The sequence below is a fragment of the Lampris incognitus genome, chromosome 15, assembly GCF_029633865.1.
Source record: "Lampris incognitus isolate fLamInc1 chromosome 15, fLamInc1.hap2, whole genome shotgun sequence".
Classification (NCBI taxonomy): Eukaryota; Metazoa; Chordata; class Actinopteri; order Lampriformes; family Lampridae; genus Lampris; species Lampris incognitus.
This window is the reverse complement of record NC_079225.1, coordinates 27,726,524-27,747,403: the sequence shown is the minus strand read 5'-3', so window position 1 is coordinate 27,747,403 and position 20,880 is coordinate 27,726,524. Positions and strand designations below refer to the sequence as shown.

The following is a 20,880-nucleotide window of genomic DNA, read 5'->3' as shown; positions in this document are numbered from 1 at the left end:
GACAGCAAAATGTTTTATTGCATAAAGTATCTTAAGACATTTTCTTTCTTTCATTATTTTGGATTGATAGATTTAATCAGACCATTGAAAACATACACGCAAATATGTATACTTGTTGTACAACACACCTATATAAAACCAACCAGCATAAAAACAAGTTAATGTTGACTTACCTTTTTAGCATTGGTCAATACAAGGTTCTTGGCTGAGGTTTTCTGCTTGAAAGACTGAAAGAGATATTGATGAGAGTTGAGACAAGTATGACTACAGCAAACATACTCAATTAAAAAAAATTAAAAAAAAACACAAGGACCAACACACAACATCGTTCATTTGCTAACCATCTCCCCATTAGAAATGTGCATACTAACCTTGGGGATCTCTTTCTTGGCAATGGTGAGCCAAACTTTGCGTCGCCGTGCATTCAGTTGTTCGACGGTCAGGTGTTTCTTCTTCACTATGGGCAGTGGGGCATCATGGGAAAACTTGGCGAAGATCTTAGTGACATAGGGACGCCCCTCATCCAGGAAGTCCCCCTCTCCTCGCTTCTTCTTCTTCTTTACTTTCTTCAGTTTGGCTAAGGGATAAGGAGGAACAGAACAAAACAAAAAAAACAAAAACAAAAACAAAAAAAACAGAGTGGGCACCCTGCCAACCATTACAGAGGTTATTAAACTAATGAAGTTACCACGTTTCATAGCATGAATAGGATTATGGCTCGATTTCCAGCCTTTTCCTTTGTCCTTTACCCTTGAACTTCTTCTCATCTTTGAGTTTCTTCTTCTTTGGCCCCAATAGGTGTCGCTGTTGTTCATAAAAGGGGTCATGGGTCGAAAGGAGTCCTGTGCTGTAGTACTGGTATTGGTGGAGCTGCATAGGAGGTACATGCAGAGGGAACCAATATAACGGGTACATTTCTATCATGGACTGTACAGATCAATTGTGTATATGCTGCACGTGTATGTGTATGCGTCTGTACCTCCCGGTCAGAGTGGAACTTGCTTTGGTGCTGCCTGGTGTAACGGTGTAGCCGAAGCATGTCATGCAGCTCCTCCCTGGACATAGTGAAGTCGGAGTTGTCAGAGTCCGTGTCTGAGTCAGTGGTGTCATCACTCAACAGGATACTCTTCAACAGAGAGAGGAGCAATATGAACAAAACAAGGGGAAAAGTGCACAACAATATATGAAGAAGCAAACACAAGCTGGAGAAAGAGTTATAGGTGGACAAAGGTTAAAAAAAAACCTTATAGGTTCACTGCGAAATTTACAATGGAGCTGCACCATCTTGAATTGTAACTCAAAAGACAGATTCAGTGTATCATTTGATATCATTTCCAGCGTGTCAGTACTACCTTGTCAAAAATTCAGAAAAAATACTGAGAACCAGATGCATGGTAGGGAAAATAGGTACCTTAAGCCATTTTCTGTTCTTCTTTAGTTTGGAGAAATTATAAAGGCTGGTTTTGTCTGTCTTTTGATCTGTGGAGTGTAAAGATAGAGATGTACATTCAATACTGTATACATATGGAAAATGTAAATGAATAATGCATATGAAAAAATGAGACCGTGCCCTTGTAGGAAGTTAAGGGAAGCATGATTGCGTGAGAATAAATTGATGACTATGCAGGGAAAATGCAATACAAAGCACAGAGTCCCTTTTGGCCGTACACTTTTTTAATTTTTGTCACTGATTCTTGGTAGATTTCAACCTCTACCTGAAAAATGTGCCTTGTATTTTTCATTAGAATTTGAGGACAAAAGTAAACCTCATGTTTAGCTGTCGTATTGCACTGCATGTTTTGAAAGCCCAATCAATTTGAATTTGAGTATTATCTTCAGCACAATGAATCACAACAAATCAAAGCCAGTAGGGGAGAAACAATATTTCAAGAGGGAAGGTGTGCTACAGCTAAAAACTCTGGCTTTAATGCTACACTTTACAAGTTTGGCACAGTAGCAGCATTTGTTTGCTACGAATGGTACTTCCTTGGTGTTTTCAACAAGATTGTGGTGGTGATGGTGGTGGTGGAGGAAGAGAGTCACAGGTTGTCTTACCTTTGGCTTGCAGCAGGATCCCATTGAGGGGCTTACCCTCCGTTAACCCACCCTCTTGGTCACATGACTCATCCTTCACTGTCAGAAGTGTGTGATGATTGGTGGGGTCCAGAGATAGTCCCTCTCCCAATGTACCATCACTGTCATCACTGTCATCACTAGGACATGAAAAAAAATACAGCTGTGACTGAGACCACTTGCATCTTTTGCATCCCAGACAGGTCAATTCATGCCTTCAAAGAGATGTTCAGTATTACATTAATGTTAGCGTTACGTAATGTACAATGTTAAAAAACAGTTCGCCTAACCCACCTAAGGTAATCTTCAAAAGATAAAAACCCTAGACAAAGGTACAACCCTCACAATTCATGTATCCAGAGGGTAAAGGGTTGATGGTGGCCAAACTTGTGTTTTTTCTTAGTTTGTAGCTAATCTACAGTGCGTAGGGAAAGATTCTGCAATGCAGTTCGTTATTTCCTTTAACAGGGAGAATTTATTGCCACTTCCTGAAAATCTTAACGGTAATTCAGTTTTATTGCTAAGACTGCTTACAAAAATAAATAAGAGCCTTTACAAACACAATTTTTCATGTATCATGGAACAAAGATAAGATTAGACAGACAGACAGACAGACAGACAGAAAGATAGATAGATAGATAGATAGATAGATAGATAGATAGATAGATAGATAGATAGATAGATAGATAGATAGATAGATAGATAGATAGATAGATAGATAGATAGATAGATAGATAGATAGATAGATAGATGGATAGATGGATAGATGGATAGATAGATAGATAGATAGATAGATAGATAGATAGATAGATAGATAGATAGATAGATAGATAGATAGATAGATAGATAGATAGATAGATAGATAGATAGATAGATAGATAGATAAGCAAGCCATTCTTCAACTGCAAAACCTCTGAGAACTAACTGATCATGGGACAGGCCTGATTCTAAAGGTCCAAATGCACTGAAAGCGATAATTGACGCACCTCATTTGACACGCGTCATTTCATGCTCTTATGACACACAGCAGGCATCAGATTTGAAATACCAACACCACAGAACCAGCAGTATTTTAGGAAAAGGTCGCTATTTAGGCAAAATTTTGGAAATTACATTATAAATTATTCATTTTCTATACATTTCTATTTGAGTAATGTTATATGAAATGCCAACACCATAGAATTACATTAATTTTAGGAAAAGGTCACTATATGTAGGCAGGCACAACTTTTTATGCTTCACAAATACCCCCCACTAATTTTCTATACATTTCTATTTGAGTGGACATCCATCCATTATCTTAATCGACAGGCGGGGAGACACCCTGGACAGGCCGCCAGGCCATCACAGGGCCCACACATACACACACACACACACACACACACACACATTCATTCCTAGGGACAATTTAGTACAGCCAATTCACCTGACTTACATGTCTTTGGACTGTGGGAGGAAACCGGAGCCCCCGGAGGAAACCCATGCAGACACGGGGAGAACATGCAAACTCCACACAGAGGACGACCTGGGATGACCCACCAAGGTTGGACTACCCGGGGCTCGAACCCAGGATCTTCTTGCTGTGAGACGACTGCGCTAACCCCTGTGCCACCGTGCCGCCCACATATGGACATATCTTGTCAAATTATTTTTTATCTATTTATTTTTCTAGTATTATTATTATTAACAACTTATTTCTTTAATAAAATATTGTCCTCTGGGGAAAAAAAATCCTTGCCTTTTTATTCCTTTTAGAACTCCCTAAACAGGTATTGTGGCTGCAGAAAAAAACACAGCTTTGGTCTCTGGGTCCTCATTTGATGCTCCAAAATCAAAACAAGGTTGGAGTAGGAGCATCAAGGTAGTTTGAAGCACCTCATAATGCTTTTGGTGTGCATTCAGCCATTTAAAACAATAGGTGTACTTCAAAACACATGTTTGGGCCTTAAGACTCAAGATAAGAAAACTTTATTAATCCACACAGGGAAACTAGTTCCATAATCCTCCACATCTTTAAATAATTTTACAGGAAACACAGCATTTACTTAGCTGTTCCAGCAGATGACAAGCAATCTTTTTTTCGCCCTGTCAAATCCCCTTTTTGTTTACCTGGTTATATCTCTGTTGAAGATGGCAGCAGTCTGGCGGAGAAAGCTGTCCAACCTCAGGGCTCTCTCAATGCGTTGCAAGTGGAGGGGCTTGGCAAGGCCAGAACTGCCCGACACCACAGTCTCCTGCCGCCCCAGCCCCGACGCCATGCAGGACAGACACCTCCACCCAAGAGGGTGGGAACTTTTACTGGGGGTAGAGAATTGAAGAGGAAAAAACAAAAAACGCAGAAAAAAATCGGTTTATGTTAGAATTAATAAGAACGAGGTAAATACAGGACATTGAAACCTAACATTTTGCAAAGGCTATGTAAATTTATTTCAGTTCACCTAAATCTAATGGGAAGGGTGCAGAATAAGACAATATGATGACAACTCAGAACAGTTATCAATTCAGTGCCTTGCTCCATTGAAGTTTAACAGCAGTTACAGGGCCAAAGGAGAGGGATTTTCCTAGTTTTCCACGTCTGCACACCAGCTACTCTGGTGTTGAGGGTTGGAAACGCTCTTCTACATTTTCCCTCTAAACCACACTTAGGTTGGCAGCATGGTACCCCAAATTTGGTCCATTAGATTAGAAACACAGTGGACCTACCTTCTGAATAAGGGACATCATTTTTAATTCCAAGATGAGCAGTAAGACAAATGGAATTAAAAAGACCTAGAATAGAGAGGAGAGTGATGTAACAGCATGACAATCAGTGTTAACAGTTCATGAAATGCAACATAAATATCAGAATGATTCTACCAATAAATACAAGCCTTGCTTTTCATGTTATGGCTGCTGCAGCATAGTTTTGGTTGCTGTCCACATCCAGTGTCATTGTATTACATTGATATAGCAGGTGTCTGCTTCAGTTTTCCAAAAGGTTACTAATACTTTGACTCTTCAGTGACATGGATCTTACATTAAAAACAAAAATTTAACTCCATTTGCCAAAGAGTCAGGGAAAAAAAGATTAAATGGGGTACTTCTGTATACTTCTGGCAGCTATGCAGGACTGTTTAACGTAGATAAGGGCTGCAACTAATGATTATTTTCATTAGCGCTTATTCTGTTAATTATTATTTCAGCCAATTAGCCATTTAGTGAATAAAATGTCAAAAATGACAAATTCCCATCAAAAGCTCCTAGAACCGAGTGACGGCATTAAATTGTTTAATTGCTATGACCAGCAGCCAGAAAAGAGCCACCCTAAAGAACTCATTTAATAATTACATGAATTGGAGTAAGGCAAGGAAATTTTAACATTTGTGAAATTGTAACCTACACGTCGGGTATTTTTACATGATAAATGACGAAACTGAATACAAGAGTTGTAATCAGGTGATTTTGAGTCAGTCGGCAAATTGATCAATAATAATTTTGGGCGCTAATACACTATATTCTTATATGCTCTTCATGTGTTCCTTGAAAGGCGCTATACAGATCTAAGTTGTTGTATTTGTGTGTGTGTGTGTGTGTGTGTGTGTGTGTGTGTGTGTGTGTGTGTGTGTGTGTGTGTGTGTGTGTGTGTGTGTGTGTTTGTGTGTGTTTGAGAGAGCATTTTGTGTTACTCGACAGATTTTTATTTTTTATTTTTTTTGAGACACGACAAACCCCTGACTTTTCCTATTTTGTCAGTATTTTGTAAGAATGACGTGCAGGCTGTTACAGTGACTCTCATCACATCAGAGCTGAGTGCACTGCAACAACAGAATAGACTGGTGAGCGGTGAGGCAAACAGGTGAATATTGTATGACATAAATTGATCTCATCTCCTCCAAACTTCTCCAGGGCACCGTAACAATTCTTAAACCAACAATACAATAGTCTGCGCGTTCATTTTCAGGTCATAGAAACAGGAAGTGTAAAATAAATTGGTTAAGTGACAGTTGTGTAGATTGCCAGCGACTATTCACTTGAAGAAAACAAGTTAGCCCATTATTAATTATACATGCCTGCTAAATTCGTGTATTATGTGGATGGTAAACCACTCAAGCCAGGCAAGAACTTTGCTCCATCTTAAAAAAAAAGTGAAATGCATTTCTTATCCTAAACTTTATTAAGTTGTGGGGCTAATAGCGCCGTAGTGACCAGGTAGCAAACAGAAGCTAATGTTAGCAAAGGTTTGCTCGCTAACCTTGGCTCGGCGCCACTTACGTACCAATCTAGATGGCAAAATATTGCTAACGTTAGCTTGGGAGCTGTTAGCTAACTGAGCACACATGCACGCTGCACTGCACCCGATCAATGATAGCGAAGGGTCAATGTGCCAATGTAACGGGATTTGGCAGCTCTCTGGCACAAGCGTACAACGTCAAATATCAATCCAGCTTTGACAAATTCAACAGGAGTACACTAGCTACCTAGCTTGTATCAGGTTTTATCATTAGCTGATTAAAATACTGTAAGGAGGTTCTGGCACTGGCGTCACCTACATCATTATTATGAAGTATTCAAATCGGTTCTGTCTCTTTAAGGGCACTTCCTCCCTGTCTAAACATCTTTTTTTAGAATTATTTTTTAGCATTTTAACCACGTTATCTGGCTAGCAGGTAAAGCCGCGACGGCAAGGCCCCGTAAGCCTGCTCCTCCCGTATACTTGGTACGGGCATGAGGGGGGACTCGGTGCCCAGTGAATGATCCCTATGTTCTAATTCTTTCTCCCTCCCGGCCATCTTCCCCCATTGCTCCCGCCTCATAACAACCGCTAAGGACTGTCTCACCTTGGCCCCGTATCCCCCTTTTTCGTCTCTCTCGATGCTGCTGCCGACACTCGGTTCTCCGACTCCAAAATGGCGGTGAGAAGCAACGAGTGAGTCGGTGAGCTTTGAATCGACAGCAGCAGAGAGGCGGCCACTTTCTGTTACAGAGGGAGCAGGGACACGACGCCATGGCGAGAATACAGCAAGGAGCAGGCTAGCTAATCGATTACAGAGAGAGTGGACGCGATCCCGTCGCTGTTTTCGAGGAGTTCGCTATAATTAAAAGAACATTTCCGTCTATTTATTCCACGCTGTGTGCGTGTCGTTCCCGTGTGTCTCTCCGGGAGCACAGTTATGCAAGCATTTTGACGCGATCGATCGTTTTCCGATGTCGATTCGTCGTGTCTGCTCGCCGCGAACATTACCGAGCTGCGTGTTACGTCATACAAAGGTAACTCCGTTTTAGGAATGATAAACTGGATGAATTTTTAAACCTATTGGCGTAGTCATGTAGATATGCTGTATGCATTACCTACGGAAAACTTGAGATTTTTTTTTTAAAAAAATCAAGTAATATATCAATATATTGTCTTAAAACGGTATGCTTTTAAAATTAAATCATATATCCTTCACACACACCGATTTCCTTACCTGGATATTGAGATGCATCAAGACAAATATTATTTCAGTTTTGGGCTTCCCCCCAAACATTTATTGCTCTGAATAATGTTCTTGACAGTAAAGGTTTGAATTGTCTCAAATTGCACAAGTGTTGCATCCTATTAAACACATATAAAATTACACAATGTAAAAATCAGACAGTTGCAAAGGGTACTTAACAAAACCATTTATTTAAATATACACCATGAATAACAACATCCATTTGAACAAACAATCATAAATGTGCAATGTTCAGATGCAATACAATGGATATGGGAAATACTATTTTGTTAATCCTAGTTAAATTTATTTGTTAGATGGTGAAGAGAGCAAAGCAGTTTAGTGAATGAAAGGTGCCAAGACATACAGATGCTGGTCAAGGGTAGTTAAAGCATTTACCAGAAGCAAGAGACCAAATTAACCAGATTTAATAGATGTACAGATGCATTCTGTATTGCGTTAAAGCACTTGTGTTATTTTTTCTTTCTCTACACCAAGTAGTACCTACAGTGGTTGAGAGGCAAACACATGGACAGCTCTGGCAATTACCACATCTTGTCAGTTAGCTTGAAATATGTCATCCCTTTATCACAGTGACACAAATCACAGTTCACAGTCGCTCTTTGCTGCGATCAGCCTTGAACACAGACAACAACATGAGGATATTCTGTGGAAATCGAACGAATGTGAATACTAGGCAGGAGGCATCAGTAGGCAAGCAGGCATATCTGATCTGTCAGTGCATCCATCCTACATCAAACTGGAGGTGAGGGGATTGTTTTGGTCATTAGGCAAATGTGTGTCCGGCCAAATGAAATGGTGGGAAGGAAGGCCTCATTCACAGCCAGCTGGACTTCTCCTCCTCAAATTTCTGAGGATCAATAAATGGCTTGTCGATGGACTTGATCATTAGTTCGCCACAGTACACACATTCACTTGCAATTATGTCATCAATGTCCGATTTTATTTGCTCGCGACTGGAGCCTGCGCTGCCCTTTCCCAGGCTAGCAGAGTCAATGTCCTCTTTGGGTGCTGGGCGGTGGCGAGACTTAGAGGACTGCGTGGCTGCTGCCAGCTTCTTCTGAAGCTCCTCCAGGCGACTCTGTTTGTAAGTTGTCAGGTGTGGGTGTACTTCCTAGACAAGGAAAAAAATAACATTGTAGATTATATTGGAATATATTATAGAAGATAATATTTGTCCCCCTTAGTGGAACAACCTCTGCAGTTTTGTGAATCCCCCCCCTTTTTTCTCCCCAATTGTATTAGGCCAATTACCCCACATTTCCAAGCCATCCCGGTTGCTGCTCCACCCCCCTCTGCTGAGCTGGGGAGGGCTGCAGACTACCACATGCTTCCTCCGATACATGTGGAGTCGCCAGCCGCTTCTTTTCACCTGACAGTGAGGAGTTTTGCCAGGGGGGCATTGGGCGTGGGAGGATCACTCTATTCCCCCCAGCCCCCCCCCCCCGAACAGGCGCCCCGACTGACCAGAGGGGGCGCTAATGCAGCGACTAGGACACATACCCACATCCGGCTTCCCACCCACAGACACAGCCAATTGTGTCTGTAGGGATACCCGACCAAGCTGGAGGTAACATAGGGATTTTAACCAGCGATCCCCATGTTGGTAGGCAACAGAATAGACCACCATGCCACCCAGATGCCCTTGTCTTGTGAATTTGGTATTGCCACTGAACAGGTTATATAGATTCAGTATCATTTCACAGATACACCTGAGTTACCTGGAGCAGACAATCATAGTGGAACATGTGTCCACACAGGAACAGATAGAAGGGCCTGTTTAGCAAAGGGAAGTCACAGGCTGCACACTTCTCCTGGGACTCCACCACACCATACTTGTTCCTCATTTCTTGGATATCTTCCCGGATGCGTTTGGCACTCTCTGTAGCCTCCTCCATCTCCTGCTTTAGCTCCTCTATGTGCTGGTTGTACTCCTCCAGGGAGCTGCAGATGGCCTCCTGTGATTCAGAGGTTAGCAGACAATTTTTGCATCGCTTTAAAGCAGTTTTCTCTAGAGCTTTCTGTATTGTGTATTATATATAAAATTGTAATTCAATACTGTATCCTAGATTTTGTGTGTATGCTGAATAAAATGTGATTCATGATCATAAGTCTGCACATTTGTGAGCATGTGTGCTGCATCAGTGCTGATGTCCACATAGAAGCTTGGCTACATACTTGCACAAGCGCTCATGAGTGCCCTTGAAGGAAGCACTGCATTTACAAAACCAAAATAAACTGGAAATGCGGAAGAAATCTGGAAACAGAAACTATGCTAGAACAAAACAGAGTGTGTTTAAACTCTTGATATAAATGTGTAATGTTTCACACAAACAATTGCTAAAGTAAAGGACAAATACAGACAGTCACAGGATGCACTGAACCACAATTTAACTTTGTGTGCTCCGCTAGAGAATGAATTGTTGGAGTGTTTTGCTGAAAAACACTCAATATCCTCCCCTGCTCAACTAATCAGCATTGGTACAATGCATAGTTCTGCACATTTATGTGTACCTATCAGGAATTATGTTTCAGCCCTAAACCCACCTACATGAGTAAATCCACTACAAGTAAATCTGTTAAAAAATCATTTTTGAGATAAAAGGATCCTGAATAAACCTTAAAGTGGTCTATGGTGACAAAGTCGGGGAAGAAGGGCAGGATGTCCTCAATCTTGAGCAAGTTGCAGCTGGACAGACAGTTCATGGCCTTCTTCACATCTTTCTCCTCTTGCACCACATGCCGGGCAATCTTCAGCCACAGCTTTTTCCTCAGCTCCTCATCATCCTCAGGCAGGTCGGCACATGACTTGGCCAAGTCCACATCCACCTGTGGATGGATGCGAGAAACTGAGTCTATGGCATTTATGAAACACAAAATTAAATACATGATTTCAGAATGGAATCCAATGAAAAAGGATTCATTCTCATACTATCCTTACCCCAAAACACAATATTACTTACTTGTAATGCTAGATCTACTGCCTCCTCATAGAGCTCCATAATCTTGTAGACAAGAACACAGGCACGGAGGTAACCATGCTCTGCACACAGTCTGAGGGCATACTTCAAGTCATAGTGGATATCTGAAGCGTGAGTCCCTGCCTGCTCCAGATACCACAGCAGAGAGTCAGGCTTGTACTTGGCATAGAGAGACAGTAGGTAGTTATGGATTGCCTCCTCTGTCACAGTCAGCTGGTACACACAGAACTCCATGTAGCGGATGGTCTCATTGATTTGCTGTGTGCTGCCCATCTGACTGTAGTTCATCAAGGCAGGAATGAGCTTTTTGGGGTCCAGTCGCTTGCCCATCTGAATCCAGGCATCCACCACCTTCTTGGGTATATGTTGCATAAGCACAGGGGAGAACTTATAGAAGAGCTTCTCATCACAGTGTTTAGAGAGCACATCAAGAGCAGCACTGTAGTCGTCATGCTGGCAGTGGTGGGAAATTACCCTCTCGTAGTCCTGCATGATGACTGAGAAGTAGACCATGTCATCCACATTGCCGTGGCTGGCCAGCAGGTCGTATATTGTGCTCCGATTGTTGAAGAGGCATTCCTTGTGTTTGGAGCTGCTGAGGAAGTGGCGAAATTCATCCCGAGTCTCCTGGAAGACGGGGCTGTTGACATCATTCTCCATCTGGCCTAACCGGTTAAGGTAGAGCTCAGTCAGCCAGGTGACCAGCAGAGTAATCTGGGTTCTCTCGCTCGGCTTCAGGTTGTTTAGCTTCTTCAGCAAGAACTCCTTCAGGGCTTCCTCTTGTTTGGCCTCAATGAATTTGAGTGCTATCTCCTCAAAGTAGTTCTGTGTCAGCGCATAACACTTGGCACTCTCTATGTAGCGCTTGTTTTGGAAGCAGTGCTCTGCTTCCTTGGCTAGCACCATGTCCATGCACTCGGGCCGTTCACGGCAGTACTCCTTGGCAAGGTCAAACTTATTCATGCTCATATACATCTGCCAGACATCCCTAGCCTCACGCTGGATGTGGTACCGGAAGACTGCCCGTTCGGTGTAGATCCAGACCAAGCCACCAACTGGGTCCTTGATCATCCTCTTCAAGCTGCCAAACTTATCTGGGAACACGTCCTCGTATACCACCTGGCCATTCAGGGTACAGATGGCCTTGACTCGGTCAGGGAGCAACAGCAAAAAGTGGAACTGGGTCAACACAATCGAGATGGGCTTGTTGAAAGTGAGATCTATGTCAGGGGTGTACTCCCACACCTGATGGATTGAGAGAAAGAAAGAGGGGGGGAGGGGTCAAACGGACAGGAAGTGAAAAGAGGGAGAACCGGAGGGAACAAAAAAGATGAGAAAGGGGAAGTGACATTGGGTTGGACCATGTGGCTCAACACATTTGGGCAGGCAACTCTCAAAACTGTGTATAAATCTCTCATTGCTACAGTATGCCAATGTCATATTGGGCCATATGTTCATGCAGCACAACAGCCATGCTCCTATCCAAAGAAAATCGTTTAGCAATGTTAAACAAATTTTCAGCTGTATTTTTTTTCTATTATCTTTAGGGTGACAAGAAATGCCAGTGCTGAATTCAGCAAAAGCGATGTTTCATCACTCTTCATTGTATAATCTCTTCATCAGCATGTCAACTTGTCTTAAGCAAGCATAATTTATATATATATATATATATATATATATATATATATATATATATATATATATATATATATATAGTATATATGCATGAAACCTGCAAAAGAGAATACTAACAACTACAACTTGTACAATAATTTCCAGGCAATACTTGAACCTCCTAAGAAGCTGCCGCTATAAAAAATAAAATCCTTCTTATACAAATATTCACCTGCACATCGCTGAGCAGGGAGTCCGGCCTAACATAGTCAAGCTGACCATAGAGAACGCCGTTTCCCATCATCCAGGCGAAGGCTTTGGGGGAGGACCGAAGCTTAGAGGTGTAGAAGGTGATCTCGCTGTAGCCCATGTTGGCTGGGAACTCCTGAAAGCTGGGCAGCAGATCCTGGTTCTGGGTGAAGATGGAGCTAAAGCCTTGCTGTTCTGAGCCTTCAGCCACCTTGCCCACAAACTGGAATAGGCGTTTGCGGGTGGTGGCGATGATGAAGTACTTGTTCTCCAGGCCCCGCTCAACCTCCAGGCAGCAGACCGGTGCCGGCTTCCCATCCTCTTCCAGGGAGTGAACCTGCCGCAGGAAGGGAACAGTGTATAAACCAGCCTGTTCCAAATCACCACACATACATTTTTAAGAGGAATGCCTACCTGAAGCTCATCATTCACCATCTCTGAGATAAGGCATATATACTCTATTGAGTCACTTTGTCAAAAAAACCTTACGTTATCAATAATTTTGTAGATGCCCCATTTACAAAATGGTAGACATCTTACTTTGAACAAAACCCTTTTATTCATCCAGCCATACAGCGTGTGTTTGAGAAAAATCTGACAGTCTTGACAAAGCACTGGTGTTTTCCAATGTACTAAATAATTATGGAATTAACAGTAGTCAAACTCAATGATACTGAAAAATGGGGTACTGGAAAAAACACCTCAAAACTTGTTTCATGTACAAGGCCATACTTTTCACAAGGATATGAAAAATTATTGCATTTCATGTATTTCACATGACAGCCATTAAACAATATAAGAATGCATTGGTTGTGTGTTATTCCTGTGTGTGTGTGTGTGTGTGTGCCCTCCTCAATTTGGACACATAAGGTTCAAATCTGTGATGATATCAAGAAAAATTATAGGCTGCTCAACAGATGAGACCTGGGAGAATTTGTGGATCCTTTTACTTTGAATTGTTCAACACAAAGGACATTTATTCAATAGAAGCATTTAAAGTTCTGAAACATAAAATACACCTTTTTTCAACCGAGTGTCCTAACCATCTTTAAGAACGTACTGATAAAATATCAGGTTCAACTTTATAATTTTTAGCTTACTGAATAGTTGTTCATGTTTTCAAATACAGATTGCATTGCTGCAGACTATGAAAATAAAATATGTAAATTCATATTAAAATAGTACCCTTTAAATGTACACAATTAAAGTTTGCCCAGTTCTCTTACCTGTCTGAAGTATTGATCAGGATTGGTGTTGAACAAGCTACCCTCAGTGGCAGAGATCTCAGCCTCAAAGATGATGCCTTGGCTCGTGCCAACCAGGATGGGTCCAGTGTTGGTCTCGCTCCCCAGCAGCTTGTTCCAGCCCACGCTCTCAATGAGGTGGCCCCGCCAGCGTGACAGGCTGCGAACCTTCTGGGTGTTCCTGTTGAGATACATACACTCGCTGGTACTCAGACTGATCAGCAGATGGGATCCTGCAATTAGAAAGATGTGAGAGAATATAGTTGGTATAGGCACACGCACGCGCGCGCGCGCACACACACACACACACACACACACACACACACACACACACACACACACACACACACACATGTATTAGGGACATCAGTTTTATGAATTAGGAAGTAGCATCAGGCACAGAACCTAAGCATCAGGCACAGAACCTAAGGGGTTGGGGCAATTTTCCAGTGATGTTTACATGACTTCCGCAGCCATTTTTATTGGACTACATAAAATACGATTGTTCAAAGATAACTATCAGCTAAAATCATCTGAGAAGTAGAATAAAATGTAGAATTACACCTACAGAAAAACAGAAATAAAATCCCATTTCTTAGTGATACTATAACACTAGAATGCCCAAATAAAGTGTACTATACAACAGAGAGCAAAACTTGAGCAGGTGGAGGGTAAGTAATTACTAATAACACATATACACAATTTAAAAACATTGTTCATATCTCAACAGTTTGGCATTTATCAAAATTGATGAGCAAATAATGACACACCAAAAGCACAAGTGAATATCTGATCAAACACATATGTCTATGGATACAAACCGTACTATGTTTTAAAGCTCAATGATTACAATTCTATATCCATTAACGCATACTATAAACTAAGACTCACAAAGGAAAAATCTGACTAAGATAATGTAGTTATACGGAGGTTTTTCCTCACCTGTTGGATCAAGGAACAGTTTGTGCACTTTACTATCATCTTTCCTCCCTATTTCAATCTGGTTGGGTTGATCTGGCTTGCCCAGGTCAATCCTGGACAGAGTAGAAGTGTTAAAACATTCATTATGTACGATGCATTAACATGCCAAATATCAGAATCAGACGGAAAAAAACATGACAAGATATATAGATGTCTCAGTAGACTCAATACAAACTAAATGAGTGGGCAATTAATCACGCTGAAAACTGTTATGAGAGGCAGTTTAACCTAATCAGCCTGCAATTATGCAAACAGCATTTTCAGCACGAACTGCCTCTACACCAACGACCACTGAGATGGAGTCGTGCATTTAAATGTATAATTTGCCTAAGAATGGTGTCCTTTCCCAAACTCATGCATAGCTGATTGTTGCAAACTGCAAGGTGGTTGATCTTCTCAGGAGGTGAAAAATCGATTCTTTGTTTGTTGAATATCGGTTTCTCTTCCTCAAGTCTCACATTTACAAAGCCTGGGGAAAAGACAAATTCGGGTTCATGTTTTTTTTTAAGCTACTTATTTAAGTGATGAAATAACATTATAGACATGTGGGAGGCAGACTGACATCGAGGCCCCATCCCAACCAACCAACCAGCGCACCTGAGTGTGTTATCCCGATGTTGGCAGCTGAGAGACGGCTGTGTTGCGCAGATTTCCTCGTATTTTGCGAGTCTTCGTACTCGTCGAGAATTGAAGCCATGTCTGGATCCGCGTTCTGCCAATGGCGATATTTGGGCGAGAAATGGGCCTGCAAACGGAGACCTAACTAACTTGGCTGCAAGCCTTGGCTGTCATGGCATGGCAATTTTCAGTTCCTACGTGTAAAGAGCACGCCAATCCGCTCTTTTTTATATTTACATGCGTCTGTAGAAACAAGAAACTATGCGGGAAACGCCTCGTTAAATGGTAGCATAAACCCGCTCAATGGACGTACACAATTAGCGTTAGCTTAGCTTCCAAACGCAGACTAGCTCAGGGTGGACCCCAATGTCAGGTGACAGAGCCGACTGGGAATCATGTGACTCGCATTAATTTAGGTCTCCGTCTGTGGCACTAGAGAGCGCTATTTAGCCAGCTGGAGTGTCGAGTCACTTTGCCCTTTTATAGGGACAAAAGGGGGTGTTGCGTATCATAAACTAATTGTGAATGAGTTCACTCTGTTCGTACCGTTGTCACTTGATTTAACTAACGCATCTAATAACTGACTTAATCAATGCATCATAGCATTAAGACATTCAAACTGTAATTTCTGTACCTGTTTTCTTTTATTATAAGGCAAAAATATTTTTCCGAGGCAATTAGGAGTTATGCTATAAACAGATTATCATTTTGCATAAATATAAGTATATATAGTTTGGTATACTTTTAGATTTAGCTCATAGGTATATTTACGTATTTCAGATCACATGTTTAATTATATTTATTCACACATTTCAGTACAATTTATGTCTCCGGGTGTGGGTATACGTAGCGGTCGGTGCCGTCCATGTGTGGACTCCTACGCTGCTATGACACTCGAATCTTCTCTCGCGGAAGATTAATCAAGTGTGATCCAATCCGATCCAATCCACGTTGCAATTTCTACAGAAAACCCACCATCTCGTTGATTCGGTACAATAGAGTTGTGACACTTTCGACAATCGCTTGCCAGTCAGGAAAGCTTTCGCACCTTTTTGTTCTCGGTGGGGGTGGTTATGCAAATCACAACCTGTTTGAGCGGAAAATTGCCTAAATCCCAAAGCCCAGTCCTCCCAGTCAGCACTCCCACAGACGAGTCAGGGTGAAAGCAGCAGCCGAAAGAAAGTCTGTCAAATATATATATATATATATATATATATTTTAATACAGTTTCACTGTATTCAAGAGCAGACTGAGGGTGCGATTCGCCAGCTTTTCATGTCCGTCTCGACATGCCACCTCACATGGATTACTTCTACCACGAATCGCGCGTCCCGTCCGCTTGCGGGTTGACCCATGAAGATGAGCTGGAGCCCGGCACCATCAGCTGTATGCTGGTCGGGGATGGAGCCGTCGGAAAGACCAGCATGATCGTCAGCTACACGTCCAACGGATACCCGGCGGAGTACAGACAAACGGGATTTGACGTCTTCTCAGGTGAGCGAACGTACATGCACTCAGTCCGTGGTCGATTTGTACAAAAATAGATACATGATGACAATTCAAGTTGTATGCTGGGGTCTGGAGGTTGGGTGGGGGTGCATGGGGGGGTCTTCACTGAGCACTTTAGACTTTGAGAGCTCAGATTATTTATATGTATTATCTTTATTTAACAGCACATTTTAGTTATTCTGTGTTCGCACTGACTGAGTCAAGAATTCACTTTATTACAATATTCATTCGCTATACAATGTTAACAGCACATTAAATAAATGCACTTCAAGCTGAAAACACACGCTGCATGTTAAATCGGAGTGTTTTAGCTTGAAATAACAATATAATAAATTTCTTTATGCATATTAACGTTTCTTGATTAAGATATATCACATAGCACCATTAGTTTACCAAAGGGAAGGGGGGGGGGTGTTTTTGGTTTACCGTTGCATTCCCTGCCAACGCTTTCAAGAATATATAATCTATTTAATCTGAAATGGAGTTAAAAAGTATGCTACTCTGAAAAAGGTTGAGATACACTGATATTCTGCTGAAATGTGTTTCAGTTTTTCGGTGGACTTTGTGCACGGTGAGCATTTCCAGCGCACTATTATAAATCTATGGCTAAACTGTGTGTCCCATTTATCTTCCAACAGGTCAGGTCCAAGTTGAAGGAGCTCCTGTCAAAGTTCAACTGTTGGACACTGCTGGACAGGTAAGAAGACCTCAGCCATTATTTATCCCATAATATCCACGAAAGCCACCCATAAAATATTCAGTATCCCGTTTATGTGTCCTCACATACCACTCACTACACAAAGCTTGGATGAAACTAACACACGATTTCTCTCTTCACCGTGGCCCTTTTAGGAGGAATTTGACGATTTCCGGTCACTGTCCTACGCCCACACAGACGTCTTCATCCTGTGCTTCAGTGTGGTCAACCCCACCTCGTTTCACAACATCACCAAGAAGTGGATCCCAGAGATCCGGGCGCACAACCCTTCCTCGCCCATCATTCTGGTGGGCACCCAGTCGGACCTCTTACTGGACGTTAACGTGCTAATAAACCTGGACAAGGACAAGGTCAAGCCAGTTCTCAGCTCTCGGGCTAGAAACATGGTGGAAAAGATAAGGGCTACAGACTATGTGGAGTGCTCCTCTCTGACTCAAAAAAATCTGAAAGAGGCGTTTGACGCGGCGATCTTCGCTGCCATTAAGCATAAGGCCCGTAAGGCTAAGAAGAGGAGGTCGTCCGACAGACGTACAAAAGCTTTCTCCAGATGCAGCTGGAAGAAGTTCTTCTGCTTCATCTGAACTCACTGAATTGATTTATTAGCCCTGTGGGTTGTGCCAAGGACATAAGGTTATTTATTGAACCATTCCTTGTGTTCACTTGATGTCACAACCCCACTATCCCCTGTTTTGTTGCTAATTAGCAGTGGCAGTTTAGCATCCCGCCCATGCCCCACTCAGCTTAACCCTGCCTCGGATCCAACAAGGCAGAAGTTAAGGCAAACCAAAAGGACAGCGAGCGTGACGAACAGTGGACTACTGGGAAGAGCAGGGCAGATTCGGAAGAAATCTCCCATCTTTATCCTTCATTGCGCAATGTAAATAAAGAATACAAAGTCAATATAGGAGAAGTATTCTCGGCCAGCACTGGCCAACCAGTAGATAGGAAAGAGCACTGCATTTTTCCCCCCAAAGATACTACATCCGACAAGGCCATGCTGAACACCCTGTCCCAAGAGGGAAAAGACACAAAGCCATGTAAATACTGTTAATTTGCATGGTGTGGATTGCTGCCCACTGTTTCCTTTGGATTATATGTGTGAGTGTATACACGTGTGTCAGTAAGGGAAAGAGTGGGAGTTAATAGGGAGATACGGTGAAAGCCAAATCTCTATTGTGCTCTTAGCTGCCCCAGTTACCCCAGCCCACTCATACGCAACGGGTAGAAGGCAAAGTTGCAATGCAAGGTGTCAAACTCTTACTAGTGTGCAAAAACAAAACTGTCCTAGTGGCTGTCTTATGTTGGTGACTCAATCAACTGACAGAATTAGCACCCAGAGCATTTGATATTTAACAATTATTTGTTATGAACTGAATAAACAATCATGCAAAAGAGGCACGGTTGGGTGATTAGTTTATGGTAGATGAGAAACAAGTGTGTTTCCTTGTTTTGATAATCTTACAATAGCAACGAAACCCCATTTGGAAATGTCTTATCTATTCCCATGCCCGAAGTGAAGGGGTTCAGGGGAGCAGTAATCCCGGTCTTTTCATACCTGCCTCATGATAATCTGCATCTGTAAAGCGGGGGCACCACTGGAGTCTTAAATCCAACCCCCCGGTGAACCTCCCACTGCAGTGATCTGCCTAAAACAAGACCCTTTTTTTTTTTACAAGCTGCCCTTTGTTTACATGCAACAATACACTCCTCACTGTCTCCCCAATAACCGAGGCCTCTTCACAAGCTGTAGAGTTGCAAAGTTAAGGAAAGCTACACCGCCTCCACTTCAACATAAACATACCCTTTTTTGTCCAATAGCTCTGGTGCCTGTCACGTTTGTATTTTGGGAAGTCATATTCCCAGCTATGGTGTGATTACGTCTTGACGACAAAAGCCAAGTGGCCAACGTCCAGGCAAGGCTTTTCTATGCTTCTTGTGGAAGTCAATAAGTAATGAACAAGATGTTCCGTTTGTGAAAAACAGTTTGTCGTTTGTCAAGTTTTTCTTGTCTGCAATGTTGGAAAATTTCATGGATTTTCAAATGTCTTGATAGCATCCATGAGTAAAACCTTTGTGAAATTTCATATCTTTGTCACTAATGGAAGGATTAACATCCTCTGCTCTGAGCTATTTGTCTTTTTTTTACATGTTGGAGTGATGTGATGCAAATAAATGACATGACGTATGAAACAAATTAAAGTGTAACTGCTGCATTATTTGTGTTTGGATCGCAACACAAAAGCATCCGATACATGGCAGCGTGGGCGTTGTAACGCCCCCCACCTTCGCTGAAACATGATTCTACCCCCCCTCCCTCCACATGCGCGCGCGCGCGCGCGCACACACACACACACACAATCCATCAGAGTCGGAGAAGAGAACGAATTCAGCCTGGTGACGTAGCTAACGCCACATGCGCGAGAAAAGAGCTTCTGAAGCTGTCAAAACAATTGAGATATGAAACGACATTGCATTAGGCTCTGTGCATGCTAATTAATGTAGAATTTACTGCCGCAATGTCTTGTTTAATGATTTCAGTTAACATTACCCATGGAGGATATAGTCTAAAATAACGTATTCTAGAAGAGACGGGGGCGTCCGGGCAGCGTGGCGGTCTATTTCGTTGCCTACCAACACGGGGATCGCCGGTTTGAATCCCCGCGTTACCTCCAGCTTAGTCGGGCGTCCCCACAGACACAATTGGCGGTGCCTGCGGATGGGAAGCCGGAAGTGGTTATGTGTCCTGGTCGCTGCACTAGCGCCTCCTCTGGTCGGTCAGGACGCCTGTTCAGAGGGAGGGGGAACTGGGGGGGAGGGAGGGGGAACTGGGGGGGGGGATGGCGTGATCCTCCCACACGCTACGCCCCCCTGGCGAAACTCCTCACTGTCAGGTGAAAAGAAGCGGCTGCATGGCGACTCCACATGTATTGGAAGAAACATGTAGTAGTTCACTGCCATCTCTGCTAAACATCTCCATGCCTCCACAGGTATGTCATCTGGACCGACTGGCTTTCCACTCTTCATCCTCTTCATAGCTGCCTTCACTTCCTGACTCACTATCTCCACATCATCCAACCTTTTCTCTCTCTCATTTTCTTCATTCATCAGCCCCTCAAAGTACTCCTTCCACCTTCTCAACACAATCTCCTCACTTGTCAGCACGTTTCCATCTTTATCCTTGATCGCGCTTACCCGCTGCATATTCTTCCCAGCTTAGTCCCTTTGTCTAGCCAATTGGTACAAGTCCTTTATTCATTCCTTAGTGTCTAACCCAGGGATGGGCAATCTTATCCAGAAACGGCCAGAGTGGGTGAAGGTTTTTGTTCCAACCAAGCAGTTACACACCTGATCTCACTAATCAACCAGTAGACTCTTTGCTCGGGAACTTGATTAGGAGACACGTGTGTAATTGTTTG

General features: G+C 42.6%; 3 protein-coding genes across 3 annotated transcripts in view; 1 reads left to right on the top strand and 2 right to left on the bottom strand.

Moving 5' to 3' along the window:
* ino80 (INO80 complex ATPase subunit) overlaps positions 1 to 6,964 on the bottom strand; it is a 75,994-nt gene extending 69,030 nt beyond the window's left edge. Inside the window, exons 1-9 of the mRNA XM_056294451.1 lie at positions 6,891 to 6,964; positions 4,777 to 4,842; positions 4,183 to 4,371; positions 2,056 to 2,213; positions 1,412 to 1,479; positions 980 to 1,126; positions 750 to 870; positions 372 to 577; positions 174 to 227 (exon numbers count right to left, since the gene is read on the bottom strand). Coding sequence (XP_056150426.1) covers positions 174 to 227; positions 372 to 577; positions 750 to 870; positions 980 to 1,126; positions 1,412 to 1,479; positions 2,056 to 2,213; positions 4,183 to 4,331 — 903 coding nt within the window. The 5' untranslated portion in view covers positions 4,332 to 4,371; positions 4,777 to 4,842; positions 6,891 to 6,964. The remainder of the gene's footprint in view (positions 1 to 173; positions 228 to 371; positions 578 to 749; positions 871 to 979; positions 1,127 to 1,411; positions 1,480 to 2,055; positions 2,214 to 4,182; positions 4,372 to 4,776; positions 4,843 to 6,890) is intronic.
* Positions 6,965 to 7,709: 745 nt separating this feature from the next.
* Positions 7,710 to 15,603, bottom strand: vps18 (VPS18 core subunit of CORVET and HOPS complexes). Its single transcript, XM_056294601.1, has 9 exons — positions 15,217 to 15,603; positions 14,947 to 15,088; positions 14,581 to 14,672; positions 13,621 to 13,871; positions 12,378 to 12,731; positions 10,514 to 11,776; positions 10,170 to 10,379; positions 9,272 to 9,508; positions 7,710 to 8,664 (listed from the first exon to the last, which is right to left on the bottom strand). The coding sequence occupies exons 1-9, from the start codon at positions 15,314 to 15,316 to the stop codon at positions 8,368 to 8,370; spliced, it is 2,946 nt and encodes a 981-aa protein (XP_056150576.1). The 5' UTR covers positions 15,317 to 15,603; the 3' UTR covers positions 7,710 to 8,367.
* A 799-nt stretch (positions 15,604 to 16,402) lies between these two features.
* Positions 16,403 to 19,635, top strand: rhov (ras homolog family member V). The gene is made up of 3 exons (XM_056294604.1): positions 16,403 to 16,731; positions 17,385 to 17,443; positions 17,599 to 19,635. The coding sequence occupies exons 1-3, from the start codon at positions 16,527 to 16,529 to the stop codon at positions 18,043 to 18,045; spliced, it is 711 nt and encodes a 236-aa protein (XP_056150579.1). The 5' UTR covers positions 16,403 to 16,526; the 3' UTR covers positions 18,046 to 19,635.
* Positions 19,636 to 20,880: the final 1,245 nt, after the last annotated feature.